Source organism: Heterodontus francisci, chromosome 14 (assembly GCF_036365525.1).
Source record: "Heterodontus francisci isolate sHetFra1 chromosome 14, sHetFra1.hap1, whole genome shotgun sequence".
Classification (NCBI taxonomy): Eukaryota; Metazoa; Chordata; class Chondrichthyes; order Heterodontiformes; family Heterodontidae; genus Heterodontus; species Heterodontus francisci.
The window spans coordinates 12,652,211-12,668,132 of NC_090384.1; the positions used below are offsets into that span (position 1 = coordinate 12,652,211).

Sequence of the window (15,922 nt, forward strand, 5' to 3'; positions counted from 1 at the left end):
AAGCTATCTGGAAATATAAAGACAGATAGTAAGAGTTTCTACAGATATTTAACAAAGAAAAGAGTTAACAAAGTGAGCATTGGTCCTATAGAAAGTGAGTCTGGGGAATTAATCATGGATAATAAGGAGAAGGCAGATGAACTGAACATGTATTTTGCTATAGAAGATACAAGTAATAGAAATAGCTGTAAATCAGGAAATGGATGGAGGAGAGGAATACAAGAAAATTGCAATCACCAGGGAAGTGGTACTGAGCAAATTGTTGGAGCTGCGGGCTGACAAGTCCCTGGGTCCTGATGGACTTCATTCTAAAAGAAGTGGCTACTGAGATAGATGCATTGGTTTTAATTTTCCAAAATTCCTGTGATTCGGGGAAGGTTCATTAGACTGGAAAATAGCGAATGTAACTCCTTTATTCAAAAAGGGAGAGAGTCAGAAAGCAGGCAACTACAGGCCAGTTAACTTAACATCTGTCATAGGGAAAATGTTAGAAGCTATTATTAAAGACATTATAACAGGGTGCTTAGAAAAAATCAAGGTAATCTGGCAGAGTCAACATGGTTTTGTGAAAGGGAAATCATGTCTAACCAATTTATTGGAGTTCTTTGAAGAAGAACTGTGGATGCTGTGGATAAAGGGGAACACCGCGGTGGATGTACTGTACTTAGATTTCCAGAAGGCATTTGATAAGGTGCCACATCAAAGGTTACTGTGGAAAACAAAAGCTCATGGTGTAGAGGGTAACATATTGTCATGGATAGTAGACTGGCAAGCTAACAGGAAACAGAGAGAAGGCATAAATGGGCAATTTTCAGATTGTCAAGATGTAATGAGTAGTGTGCCACAGGGATCAGTGCTGGGGCCTCAATTTTTACAGTTTATACAAATGACTTGGATGAAAGGACCGAAGGTATGGTTGCTAAATTTGTTGATGACACAAAGATAGGTAGGAAAGTAAGTTCTGAAGAGGACATAAGGTGGCTACAAAGAGATAAAGATAGGTTAAGTGAGTGGGCAAAGATCTAGAAAATGGAGTATAATGTGGGAAAATGTGAAATTGTCCATTTTGGCAGGAAGACTAAAAAAGAATCATTTTATCTAAATGGTGAGAGATTGCAGAGTTCTGAGATGTAGAGGGATCTGGGTGTCCAAGTGCATGAATTGCAAAAGGTTAGTATGCAAGAAATTAGGAAAGCTAATAGAATGCTAACGTTTATTGCGAGGGAAATTGAATACAAAAGTAGGGAGGTTATGCTTCAGTTATACAGGGCATTGGTGAGACCGCATCTGGAGTACTGTCTACCTTATTTAAGGAAGGATGTAAGTGCATTGGAAGCAGTTCAGAGAAGGTTTTCTAGACTAATGCCTGGAATGGGCAAGTTGTCTTATGAGGAAAGGTTGGACAGGCTAGGCTTGTATCCGCTGGAGTTTAGAAGAGTAAGAGGTGACTTGATTGAAACATATAAGATTCTGAGGGGTCTTGACAGGCTGGATGTGGAAAGGATATTTCCCCTTGTGGGAGAATCGAGAACTAGGGGTCACTGTTTAAAAATAAAGGGTCGCCCATTTAAAACAGAGGGTCACGAGTCTTTGGAATTCTCTTCCACAAAAGGCAGTGGAAGCAGAGTCTTTGAATATTTTTAAGATAGAGGGAGATGGATTCTTGATAAGCAAGGGGTGAAAAGTTATCAGGGGTAGGCAGGAATGTGGAGTTGAGGTTACAATCAGATCAGTCATGATCTTGTTGAATGGTGGAGCAGGCTCGAGGGGCCGAGTGGCCTACTCCTGCTTCTAATTTGTATGTTCGCCACCCTAACCACCACCTTAAACATTCACTCCCTCTCCCACCAACATACAGCAGCAGGGTGTACTGTTATTTATTTGTTGATGGGATGTGGGCGTCACTGGCTAGTCCAGCATTTGTTGCCCATCCCTAATTGCCTTGAACTGAGTGGCTTGCTAGGCCATTTAAGAGTCAAGCACATTGCTTTGGGTCTGGAGTTACAAGACCAGATGAGGATTGCAGATTACAACAATCGACAATGGTTTCATGGTCACCATTAGACGTGCTTTTATTTCCAGATTTATTAATTATGTTCAAATTTTACCATCTGCTGTGGTGGAATTTGAACCCATGTCCCCAAAGCAGAGGCTTTCAGGTCTGGATTACTAGTCCATAGAAACATAGAAAATAGGAGCAGGAGTAGGCCATTCGGCCCTTCAGGCCTGCTCCGCCCTTCAAAAAAGATCATGGCTGATGTTCTAATTCAGTACCCTGTTCCCACTTTCTCCCCATATCCCTTGATTCCTTCGGCATTAAGAAATATATCTATCTCCTTCTTGAATATATTTAATGACTTGGCCTCCACTGCCTTCTGCGGTAGAGAATTTCACAGGTTCACCACCCTCTGAGTGAAGAAATTTCTCCTCATCTCAGTTCTAAATGACATACCCCGTATCCTGAGACTGTGACCCCTGGTTCTGGACTCCCCAGCCATTGGGAACATCCTCCCTGCATCTAGCCTGTCTAGTCCTGTTAGAATTTTATAGGTTTCTATGAGATCGCCTCTCATTCTTCTAAACTCTAGTGAATATAGGCCTAGTCGACCCAATCTCTACTCATATGTCAATCCTGCCATCCCAGGAATCAGCCTCCTAGTAAATCTTCTTTGCACTCCCTCCATGGAAAGAACATCCTTCCTCAGATAAGAAGACCAAAACTGCACACAATACTCCAGATGTGGTCTCACCAAGGCCCTGTATAACTGCAGTAAGACACCTTTGCTCCTGTACTCGAATCCTCTTGCAATGAAGGCCAACATACCATTCGCCTTCCTAATTGCTTGCTGCATCTGAATGCTTGCTTTCAGTGACTGGTGTACAAGGACACCCAGGTCTCGTTGCACCTCCCTCTTTCCCAATCTATCACTATTCAGATAATAATCTGCCTTTCTGTTTTTACAATAAAAGTGGATAACCTCACATTTATCCATGTTCTACTGAATCTGCCATCCATTTGCCCACTCACCCAACTTGTTCAAATCACATTGGAGCCTCTTTGTATTCTCCTCACAGCTCACATTCCCTCCCAGCTTTGTGTCATCTGCAAACTTGGAAATGTTACATTTATTTCCCTCACCCAAGTCATTAATATATATTGGGAATAGCTGGGGCCCAAGCACTGATCCCTGCGGTACCCCACTAGTCACTGCCTGCCACCCGGAAAAAGACCCGTTTATTCCTACTCTCTGTTTCCTGTCTGTCAACTAATTCTCAATCCGTACCACTACGCCACGCCTCCCCTAATACACGATATGCAAAATGCACTGCAACAACTAACCACAACTCCTTCAACAGCATCTTCCAAACCAATGACCTCTTCCACCTAGAAGGACAAGCGTGGGAGAAGTGTGGTCCCCTCTGAGCCACATACCATCCTGACTTGGAACTATGTCTGGAATTTTACACCACCCCAGCGGGCCGGATGGTGGTGGGGGGCGGGGGGTGGCGTATAATTGAGCGGGAGGCCTTCCCGACATGTTCTCACCTCCGCCCCACTTTACATGGGCCGGTGGGGGGAGAATCGGCCCGCCAACCCCAGGCCAATCAAGGTTCTTAAGTGGCCAATTAGCAGCCACTTAGGGGCATTCACCCGCCTCCAGGAGGATTTTACCTGTGGCAAGTGGGTGTCCGGGAGATGTGAAAGTCTGCCCAGTGAAACCTGGCGGCCTCTCAGCACACCGGGGAGGGGCCCGGACAAGCGGGCACAGGGTGCCTGATTGAGGGCCGCCCCCACTTCCCCAACCACCCCCAGGACCCGAGACGCCCACCTTCCCTCGCAAACGACCATCCTTGCCTTGCCAGGGCACAACCAATTAGCCCAGCGAGGCAAATCCCAACTTACCTGGACTCCTGGCTCCATGTTCTCGTCTGGGCTGCAGTCCCACTGTGCCCACTGCTCCCGGTGGCGCTGCTAGGATTAAGAACTGCCGGCCCGTTGATTGGCTGGCAGCTCAGTAAGGTGGGAATTCCTCCCACAAGCGGGTGGAAGTTCCGCCTCGGAACAATCAAAGCCCGGAGACCTGTAAAATGCGGATCGGATCCCCGGGCTGGGCGGAAGCGGGTTCGCCACCGACTTTTACATCAGTGGCCAGATCCCATCCGCCCGATGTAAAATCCAGCCCAATATCGCCGTTGATTCACTGCCGTTGGGTCAAAATCCTGGAGCTCCATCCTTAACAGCACTGTGGGTGTACTCGTAGAAGATTTACTGCAGCGGTTCAGAAAGGCAGCTCACCACCACCTTCTCAATGGCAATTAGAATGGACAATAAATGCTGTCCTTACCAAGGATGCCCACATCCCATGAAACAAATAAAAAAGAATTACATCCCGATCACCACTGAGCAACCACAGAAAATCTGTATTGGAATTATTATAGCGAACTAGCAAATGTGTGTATTTATAAGACTGGTAGTATGACCAGGACCTCGAACAGAGGTGAGTGTGTTTAAAACCGGATTGAACACTGAGACCTAGAACGTGAGTGACTGTGCAAAAAAACTGCATTTATCCTGTGTCCTTGAATGGAGGTGAATGTTTAACTCTTGGATACTCACTGTCACCAAGCATCTTTGGAAGTATGCTTTGCACTGGGATTGTCATTGAGTCCTGAGATACTGTTGTGTATTTAACACTGGGATATTCACTGAATGCAGACACATTGTCGCATGTTTAACACTGGGATTGTCAATGAAACCTGACATATGGTTGTGTGTTTAAGATTGGGATTGTCACTGAATTCTGACACGCTGTTGTGTGTTTTACACCAGGATTGACACTGAATCCTGACATATTGTCGTATGTTTTACACTGGCATTGTCAGTGAATCCTGACACATTTTTGTATATTTTACAATGGGATTGTCACTGAATCCTGACAAATTGTTTTGTGTTTAACACTGGGATTGTCACTGAATCCTGGAACATTGTTGCGTGTTTTGCACTGGGATTGGCAATGAATCCTGAGAAATTGTTGTGAGTTTATCTCTGGGATTATAACAGAATCCTGACACATGGTCACATGTTTAACACTGGGATTGTCACTGAATCCTGACACGTTGTTGTGTGTTTTACACTGGGATTGTCACTGAATCCTGACACATGGTTGTGTGTTTTACACTGGGATTGTGACTGAATCCTGACACATGGTTGTGTGTTTAACACTGGGGTTGTGACTGAATCCTGACACATGGTTGTGTGTTTTACACTGGGATTGTCACTGAATCCTGACACGTTGTGTGTTTAACACTGGGATTGTGACTGAATCCTGACACGTTGTTGTGTGTTTTACACTGGGATTGTGACTGAATCCTGACACGTTGTTGTGTGTTTTACACTGGGATTGTCACGTAATCCTGACACGTTGTTGTGTGTTTTACGCTGGGATTGTCACTGAATCCTGACACGTTGTGTGTTTAACACTGGGATTGTGACTGAATCCTGACACGTTGTTGTGTGTTTTACACTGGGATTGCGACTGAATCCTGACACGTTGTGTGTTTTACACTGGGATTGTCACGTAATCCTGACACGTTGTTGTGTGTTTTACGCTGGGATTGTCACTGAATCCTGACACATTGTTGTGTGTTTTACACTGGGATTGTGACTGAATCCTGACACGTTGTTGTGTGTTTTACACTGGGATTGTCACTGAATCCTGACACGTTGTGTGTTTAACACTGGGATTGTGACTGAATCCTGACACGTTGTTGTGTGTTTTACACTGGGATTGTGACTGAATCCTGACACGTTGTTGTGTGTTTTACACTGGGATTGTCACGTAATCCTGACACGTTGTTGTGTGTTTTACGCTGGGATTGTCACTGAATCCTGACACATTGTTGTGTGTTTTACACTGGGATTGTCACTGAATCCTGACACGTTGTGTGTTTAACACTGGGATTGTGACTGAATCCTGACACGTTGTTGTGTGTTTTACACTGGGATTGTGACTGAATCCTGACACGTTGTTGTGTGTTTTACACTGGGATTGTCACGTAATCCTGACACGTTGTTGTGTGTTTTACGCTGGGATTGTCACTGAATCCTGACACATTGTTGTGTGTTTTACACTGGGATTGTGACTGAATCCTGACACGTTGTTGTGTGTTTTACACTGGGATTGTGACTGAATCCTGACACGTTGTTGTGTGTTTTACACTGGGATTGTGACTGAATCCTGACACGTTGTTGTGTGTTTTACACTGGGATTGTGACTGAATCCTGACACGTTATTGTGTGTTTTACACTGGGATTGTCACGGAATCCTGACACGTTGTTGTGTGTTTTACACTGGGATTGTCACGGAATCCTGACACGTTGTTGTGTGCTTTGCACTGGGATTGTCATGGAATCCTGGCACGTTATTGTGTGTTTTACACTGGGATTGTCACGGAATCCTGACACGTTGTTGTGTGTTTTACACTGGGATTGTCACGGAATCCTGACACGTTATTGTGTGTTTTACACTGGGATTGTCACTGAATCCTGACACGTTGTTGTGTGTTTTACACTGGGATTGTCACGGAATCCTGACACGTTGTTGTGTGTTTTACACTGGGATTGTCACGGAATCCTGACACGTTGTTGTGTGTTTTACACTGAGATTGTCACTGAATCCTGACACGTTGTTGTGTGTTTTACACTGGGATTGTCACCGAATCCTGACACTTTGTTGTGTGTTTTACACTGGGATTGTCACGGAATCCTGACACGTTGTTGTGTGTTTTGCACTGGGATTGTCACGGAATCCTGGCACGTTATTGTGTGTTTTACACTGGGATTGTCACGGAATCCTGACACGTTATTGTGTGTTTTACACTGGGATTGTCACGAATCCCGGAACTTTGTTGTGTGTTTTACACTGGGATTGTCACCGAATCCTGACAAGTTGTTGTGTGTTTTACACTGGGATTGTCACCGAATCCTGACACGTTATTGTGTGTTTTGCACTGAGATTGTCACCGAATCCTGGCACGTTGTTGTGTGTTTTACACTGGGATTGTCACGAATCCCGGAACTTTGTTGTGTGTTTTACACTGGGATTGTCACGGAATCCTGACATGTTGTTGTGTGTTTTACACTGGGATTGTCACGGAATCCTGACACGTTGTTGTGTGTTTTACACTGGGATTGTCACGGAATCCTGACACGTTGTTGTGTGCTTTGCACTGGGATTGTCACGGAATCCTGGCACGTTATTGTGTGTTTTTCACTGGGATTGTCACGGAATCCTGACACGTTGTTGTGTGTTTTACACTGGGATTGTCACTGAATCCTGACACGTTGTTGTGTGTTTTACACTGGGATTGTCATGGAATCCTGACACGTTGTTGTGTGTTTTACACTGGGATTGTCACCGAATCCTGACACTTTGTTGTGTGTTTTACACTGGGATTGTCACGGAATCCTGACACGTTGTTGTGTGTTTTGCACTGGGATTGTCACGGAATCCTGGCACGTTATTGTGTGTTTTACACTGGGATTGTCACGGAATCCTGACACGTTATTGTGTGTTTTACACTGGGATTGTCACCGAATCCTGACATGTTGTTGTGTGTTTTACACTGGGATTGTCACCGAATCCTGACACGTTATTGTGTGTTTTGCACTGAGATTGTCACCGAATCCTGGCACGTTGTTGTGTGTTTTACACTGGGATTGTCACGAATCCCGGAACTTTGTTGTGTGTTTTACACTGGGATTGTCACTGAATCCTGGCAGGGCATCGTGTATCTAATTCTGAGTTTATCACAGTCTCCTCATTTCTGTCATCAGATAAATTTATGTTCATAAACTTTGAATTAGTTTTGTGATTTCATTTTTCTGCTCTTGCTCAGATCATGCTGCTGGAAACGTCACGAAGATATGATCCACTGATCCAGTGTATCACCTTTCTGAAGGATTTCAGTTACAGTAGAGAGGACTTTGCCAGGGCAGGTGTGTGACATTCTTTCCGATCTTTCTAACTGATTGTATTGCTGTAATGTTGTGTCATTGTTGGGGTGTTATTGCCTGGTGGTGTCTCCTTTTGTAATGGCAACAAGTGATTATGATCTGTTTCACACTGCCTGAAAGGGGGGGGGGGGGGTGGAAGCAGATTCAATTGTAACTTTCAAAAGACATTTGGATAAATTTTTGAAGGGAGAAATTGCAGGGGAGTGAGAGTAATTGGAGAGCTCCTTTCTATGTTCTATTATCTACTGGTTAAAGAAATGAGTTCCCTCGTTCAAAATCTGGCAAGTGTTTCAGAGCACTTGTAATTAACAATGCAATAGAAATCAGGCCTGTTGTGAAAAACAAGAAGCATTTCAGCAATCCCCTCACTGGCAGCTTGACTAAGTGCTGAGTGAAAAGGACTCTCACTGAGCACAAAGCAGCGAGAGAATGGACTTGTACTTCGTAAGCAACAACGAGCGATGGCACCTGGCCATCAGGCAATTGGACTGCAGTCAAACCTGCCAAAGGCACTCACTCTGATTGGCATCCACACACCAAGTTGCAGTCTCTTGCCTGAGGTCTTGCCTCCTGTGGGAAGCAGTCACCACTGAGGATAATACAGCGGATATGGGGTTGGGAGAGGGGGGCACGCACTGATTCACAACAAATCACACACACTCTATCGGTAATTCACCTCAGTGCCTTGCCCATGGGGACCCAGTCAAACATAGCATTGGAGAAGTAACAATGAGGCACACTGTGCAGGTATGTATTGCAAAAAGCCTGTCCTCAGTCCTCACTCTCCCACATCCCATATATGCAATCCAGTCCCAAATATCCAATTGCAGTCTGTGTGTAATGGTTAGATATACAATCGATTGGGATCCCAGTCTAAAACTGTGGTAATGGTTGGAAAAACAGTGGACTGGGATCCCATTCTAATACTGTGTGTAATTCTTTTTCCCTATTTCTTCTTGTATGGTTTAGGACTACAGTTTGAGTTTATCAATCCCATTTTTGAGTTCTCAAAGAGTATGAATGATCTACACTTGGATGATGCGGAATATGCTCTACTAATTGCCATCAGTCTCTTCTCAGCAGGTATGGGGTCTTGTCCATCTGTACAATTAAGGAAACACTTCACATTGACTGCCTGCCTCCCACACTGGTTTTTAAGTGTCACTACAATTCTGAAATGAATTGATCTTTCCTGTTGAGTTTTCATGATGAGCCAATGCCCGTAGTGCAAGACTAAAGATTGACCAGAGTTAAAGGCAAGTTAGAAGTAGATCCCTCTGTTACTGTTTGGACCTTTAACCCAAAATATCTCTCATGCTCAGCACCACGAGCCCTCTTAAGGTCCCCTACACTTCAAAAAGTGATTGAATGACCAATATCAGATTGTGGTTTGGGCTAGAAACGATGGAAAGTGACCAATAAACAAAACCATGAGATAGTCCAGCAGATTATTTTAGTTCAGTAAATGTTGCAGTGATACAAAAGTGCACGCAATACAAACCTACACAAATTCTTGTGAGAATACTAGACCTGAGTCAACATCTATAGTATAATTTCTCCAATGAAATTGATGAAAATTAAATTGAGGCACTTTCTATGATGATCGAATGATCTGTAACCCCAGTTTTACACCTTGGCGACAAGTTGGAAATTCACCCAATGATGCTCCAGCAAATCCACACTCTGGCCTTTCTCAGTAGCATCAAAAATAAAAACTAGAGCAAGGCTGCCTGGGATGTACTTTTCATCCTTGAAATTCAACCAAGAACTAAGGAAATCAAATAGAAATCTCTCACCCTTTCAGCAGACTGTCAAATGTCAATTGGAGTTAAAAGTAGGAGATTCTTGCTGGTCAGAGTACTCTTTGAGTTAAGATCTAGGCTATAGGAAACTTAAACAGCCTCTACCAGCTAATTATGTGTACAATTGAAAGGAACTATGGTCTGAAGCACCAGTTCAAAAACCCAACAAATGCTGCACCTGAACTATTAGGTGCTGGATACAAACCCATTTACCCGATGTTACCCCATTAGAAACAAAAAGCCAAAACAAGTAGGTAAACAAGGCTGTCATAGAGTCATAGTCATAGAGAGATACAGCACTGAAACAGGCCCTTCAGCCCACCGAGTCTCTGCCGACCAACAACCACCCATTTATACTAACCCTACATTAATCCCATATTCCCTACCACATCCCCACCATTCTCCTACCACCTACCTATACTAGGGGCAATTTACAATGACCAATTTACCTATCAACCTGCAAGTCTTTGGCTGTGGGAGGAAACCAGAGCACCTTGCGGAAACCCACACGGTCACAGGGAGAACTTGCAAACTCCGCACAGGCAGTCCCCAGACCCTGTAATTAAAACATTAAAGAAAAACATTTTTATCGTGCCTTACACACCTCATGTCCAATAAACTTTTCAAAGTGTAGTCACTGATGTTATGTCGGCAAATACAGCAGCCAGTTTACACAAGGCAAAAGCCAGCTAGGATTTCCCAATACTGTTCACTACCCAGTGAGCCCTGGTAAGAAACTCAAACACTAACAGCCTGCTGACCCTCCATGGTTTAGGCCTGCACAAGAGAACTGCCTAATTGGGCAAGAGGGAGGCATATGGCACCTGTGGACAGTATCCCAGCAAGAAGTTGGCTCATTTACATGTCAGCCATGACTCAAATGTAGTACTCTTGCCTCTGAGTCAGGATGCTAGTGGTTTAAGTCTCACTCCAGGGACTTAGAAACATGTTCCAGGCTGACAGAGCCAGTGCAGTGCGGAGAGAGTCTGCACCGCCAGAGGTGCTGTCTTTGAGATATTAAACAAACATCTGCCCTCTCAAATGGTTCCAAAAGATCGCATTATTAGAAGAAGAGCAGGAGAGTGTGTTCTGAACAATATTTAACCCTCAACCAACTTCATTAGGACAAATTATCTGGTCATTTGCTTGTTGTTGTTTGTGGGAGCTTGCTGTGCACAAATTGGCTGCTGTTTTTGTACAGTACAACAGTGACTACACTTCAAAATTACTGCATTGGCTGTAATACTTTTTGAGATGTCCTAAGGTTGTGAAAGGCATTATAGAAATTACATTTCTTTCTTCCTCCCTTCAGGAGAGGAAAGGAGATTAGCCAGGAAAGAGAATGCTGACATATGGAGGAGGAACATTGATGCTTTTTGACAAAAATTGAACCTCTTAATCCCAAAGGTGGCCTTTTCCTGGCAATGGTCTCGCAGTCACAGTCAGGGAACAGGTGGGAGAGATGGGATACTGGAGGGATTCTTACCCTTGGGCACTAAATAGATGTCACTGTGTGATTGTACATCATAGCCTTATGTACCTGGCTGTATATTACCTTACCTGCACTGTTGCAATCCCCAGTGTTGGTGCTGAGTATCCATTCTGATGATATCATTGGTTGGTTAGTGGTAGTGTTCTGGGGCAACTGCACGGAATTTCATTGTTTCTTTCCCCAGACCGCCCGAATGTTGAAGACCACAAACTGGTTGAAAGGCTACAACAGCCATATGTCGAGGCTCTCCATTTCTATACACGGTTAAAGAGACCAAACGTGAGTAATGGGTGATGCGTCTGAACCATCGGATTCACCTCCCTCCCTTTCATTTCATTATCTTTACTTCAAATGCCAGCAATATTCCCTCAATCTTCAGGATTCATTAGAAGAACCAATTTGTTTCTAATAATTTCTCAACAAACCCCGAACCCTTTATATCTCACCTCACACATCAGCTAGAGCAGAACTAAGGTCATTATTGACCATTTTAATTTCTATTGGAAGTGTCATAATAGAAAGTGCCCCCCCTCCCTGACGGGTCCCTATCCCCATTCCCAGTATGGCCAGCATCGATATCCCCCCCCCCACCGAGGGGTCCCTATCTCCATTCCCAGTATTTAACAGTATATGTAAATAAACAGTAATGGAGATTCTTTACTTGGTAGGCCGGGTCCCAATATATACCTGCTGCCATTGACTCCCAGTCTTCATTCCTTGTTTATCCATTTTGTCAAACTCTTAACTCACCTTTATATTGCTGATAGCATCGTATTCCTGCCCTTTATTTCTCCTTCTCTTACTTCCTTTCTACATCCTTACATTTGAAAATAAGTCTATTGCTTCTGTAGGTTTGTTTATCTGCTTCCACAAATGACTGCATCCTTCTCTCATTCCCTAATCAGTGGTAACAATCTCCTCTAGTAAAGTCTTAAACATTTGCCATTAATAATCAGTTCGATCTGATCAGTGCTGTTAAAAATGCATTGTAAAATTAAGCCAAGTGTACTCAGACTTACTTTGTCCACCAAACAGAGACTAGCAAAGTTCTTCCTGATCTGCTCCCGGGATTTGTACATGTATGAGATAGCAGCGACTTCTAGCCATGTTGCTCTGCTGCTGTTCATTCAAGGAATTCCTTCAGTTCCGAAATGGACCACCTTCTGTGCAAGGCGTTCCCCAGTCCTGAACCTCCACTGCATGTGTCCTGGTTCATCTCTGCTTCACCATTTCTCCCCCAAAGTAGCAGCACAGCTTTTCAAGGGTGACTCAGCACCCTTTAAGAACTACTGGGGTCAGATGACTTGCCCTTTGACCCAGGTCAGGCACTGTGCACTAGTGAGTGTCACAGCATCTCATAAATGATACAAAAGCAAAAGACCAAAGATTCTGGAAATCTGAAATAAAAACAGAAAATGCTGGAAATGCCCAGAGAGAAAGAGTTAATGTTTCAGGTCTGTGACCTGCCAGAACAATTCTAATGAAATCTATCTGTTACAGGACCACTTGATGTTTCCTCGGATGCTGATGAAGCTGGTTTGCCTGCGGACTCTAAGCAGCGTTCATTCTGAGCAAGTCTTTGCACTACGACTTCAGGACAAACAACTGCCGCCCCTCCTTTCAGAAATCTGGGACATGCACGAATGACTCTGGAGTTCTCCATGTGGGCTCCAGCTCACAGAGTCAGATACACCATCAAGTGGGGGAAACTTCACTTGGTGTCAACATGGGAGTGAAAATCAGAGCAGCCGAGGAAGGGGGCAGTTCACAAAGGGAGTTACAAAGAGCACCAACTGCAATTAGCAATGCAACAGTCTCGCGGTGTGAAGAGACATTTTAAGGGGGTTTTCTGTGTTGAATCTGGGAAGATCTCATTTTACGACACTTTGTTTTTAACTTGTTAACTGTTTGGTAGCAGACTGTCTCTGTTCATGTTTATCGTAGGGATCTTTAAGCTGCAGTCTTTAGTTTCATGTTGGGTTCTCGCTTTGCACTGGACTGCCTGGGATCAGTGAGACAGGAGTAGGAGATTCAGCCGCTCCAGTCATTGTCACAGTACCAACCTCAGAGGCCAGCTGAGGGAATGCAGCAGGACAGTGAGGGAGAACTTTTACCAAGAGACTGGTTACCGCCGACTAACCAATATCAGAATGTGCCTCGATGCAGCTTTTTATCCAGCCATTTGATTTATACTAATGCACTAAAAGCAACCTGAAACTGCTATCGATTTACAACGTCTGTCAGTCCCAGACTGCCTTTTTTCCAAAAATATACTTTATTCATTACATTTGTAAAAATACATTACATAACAGTTCAAGTTTGACATTACATAATGTGTAATATAGATCAGTTTCTTTTAATACATGAGGTGCCTTGCTATGCTTGGCATTACAGGTTATATTTACAATGTACATTCCCATTTCATGTTAAACATTTTCTGGTACATTCAGCCCGAGGGGTTTTAAATGGGTTTCAGCCCCTCGGTTCACTATGGCAGGAGGTCCTTACAACGTGGTCTTTCCCAATTGAGCCTTTGCGGCCGCTTCTCCAACCTTTAGTGCATCCCTCAGCACGTCGTCCTGGACCTTGGAATGTGCCTGTCTGTAACACTTGGTTGTTGACAACTCTTTGCACTGGAAGATGAGCAAGTTTCACGCTGAACAAAGTGCTTCTTTCACCGAGTTGATGGTCCTCGAGCAGCAGTTGATGCTTATCTTGGTGTGCGTTCCCTGGGAACAGCCCTTAGAGCACAGAGTCCTGTGTTACGGAGCTGCTCTGGATGAACCTCGACAATAACCACTGCATCTCCTTCCAGACATACTTTGCAAAGGCACATTCCAGAAGGGGGAGGGCGACGGTCTTTCCCCACTGCAGCAGCCTCGAGGTCAGAGTGCAGAGGCAGTGAGACTCTGGGGGTGCAGGAAGGATCTGACCGCCACCAGCTAAACTACGTCTTGGTGCTTGTTTGAAAGTACTGGCAATGAGTTTGCTCAGGCAACCATCTGACATGAACCACCATCTCCTTTCCCTGCAGGGCGTCAAGGACAGTACATATGGACTAACTGCCTCATGGGCTTGTGGTCAAAGGTGTTTGGATCTACTTACAGTGTCTGTCAGTCCCAGACTGACATCTATGCGGGAGCCCAGCACATCAGTGCAAAAGATAAGGCTGAAGCATTTGCAACCATCTTCAGCCAGAAGTGCCGAGTTGATGATCCATCTCGGCCTCCTCCTGAGGTCCCCAGCATCACAGATGCCAGACTTCAGCCAATTCGATTCACTCCTCATGATATCAAGAAACAACTGAAGGCACTGGATTCTGCAAAGGCTATGCGCCCTGATAACATTCCGGCAATAGTACTGAAGACCTGTGCTCCAGAACTGGCTGTGCCCCTAGCCGAGCTGTTGCAGTGCAGCTACAACATTAGCATTTACCCTGCAATGTGGAAAATTGCCCAGGTATGTCCTGTACACAAAAAGCAGGACAAATCCAACCCGGCAATTACCTCCCCATCAGCCTACTCTCAATCATCAGTAAAGTGACGGAAGGTGTCATTGGCAGTGCTATCAAATGGCACTTACCTAGCTCACTGCTCAGTGATGCTCAGTTTGGGTTCCACCAGGGCCACTCAGCTCCTGACCTCATTACAGCCTTGGTCCAAACATGGACAAAAGAGCTGAACTCCAGAGTTGAGGTGAGAGTGACTGTCCTTGACATCAAAGCAACATTTTACTGAGTATGGCATCAAGGAGCCCTAGCAAAACTGGAGTCAATGGGAATCAGGGGGAAAACTCTCCACTGGTTGGAGTCATATCCAGACAAAGGAAGATGGTTGTGGCTGTTGGAGGTCAATCATCTGAGCTCCAGGACATCACTGAGGAGTTCCTCAGGGTAGTGTCCTAGGCCCAACCATCTTCAGCTGCTTCATCAATGACCTTCCCTCCATCATAAGATAAGGAGTAGGGATGTTCACTGATGATTGCACAATGTTCAGCACCATTCGCGACTCCTCAGATACCGAAGCAGTCCATATAGAAATGCAGCAAGACCTGGACAATATCCAGGCTTGGGCTGGTAAGTGGTAAGTAACATTCGTGCCACACAAGTGCCAGGCAATAACCATCTCCAACAAGAGAGAATCTAACCATCTCCCCATGACATTCAATGGCATTACCATCGCTGAATCCCCCACTATCAACATCCTAGGGGCTACCATTGACCAGAAACTGAACTGGAGTAGCCATATAAATACTGTGATTGCAAGAGCAGGACAGAGGCTGGGAATTCTACAGCAAGTAACTCACCTCCTGACTCCCCAAAGTCTGTCCACCATCTACAAGGCACAAGTCAGGAGTGTGATGGAATACTCTCCACTTGCCTGGATGGGTGCAGCTCCAATACCATTCAAGAAACTCGACACCATCCAGGACAACGCAGTCCGCTTGATTAGCACCCCATCTACAAACATTCACTCCCTTCACCACCATCGCACAGTGGCAGCAGTGTGTACCATCTACAAGATGCACAGCAGCAATGCACCAAGGCTCCTTTGACAGCACCTTCCAAACCCGCGACCTCTACCTCCTAGAAGGACAAGGGCAGCAGATGCA

The 15,922-nt window shown here is 44.8% G+C and overlaps 1 protein-coding gene across 4 annotated transcripts in view; it reads left to right on the forward strand.

The window, feature by feature from the left end:
- Positions 1–13,628, forward strand: part of LOC137376933 (oxysterols receptor LXR-alpha-like) — a 123,119-nt gene extending 109,491 nt beyond the window's left edge. For all 4 annotated transcript variants that reach the window (XM_068045890.1, XM_068045894.1, XM_068045893.1 and 1 more), the window contains 4 exons: positions 7,900–7,999; positions 8,987–9,100; positions 11,496–11,590; positions 12,812–13,628. In XM_068045890.1, the coding sequence (XP_067901991.1) occupies positions 7,900–7,999; positions 8,987–9,100; positions 11,496–11,590; positions 12,812–12,958 (456 nt within the window). In that variant the 3' untranslated portion in view covers positions 12,959–13,628. The remainder of the gene's footprint in view (positions 1–7,899; positions 8,000–8,986; positions 9,101–11,495; positions 11,591–12,811) is intronic.
- Positions 13,629–15,922: the final 2,294 nt, after the last annotated feature.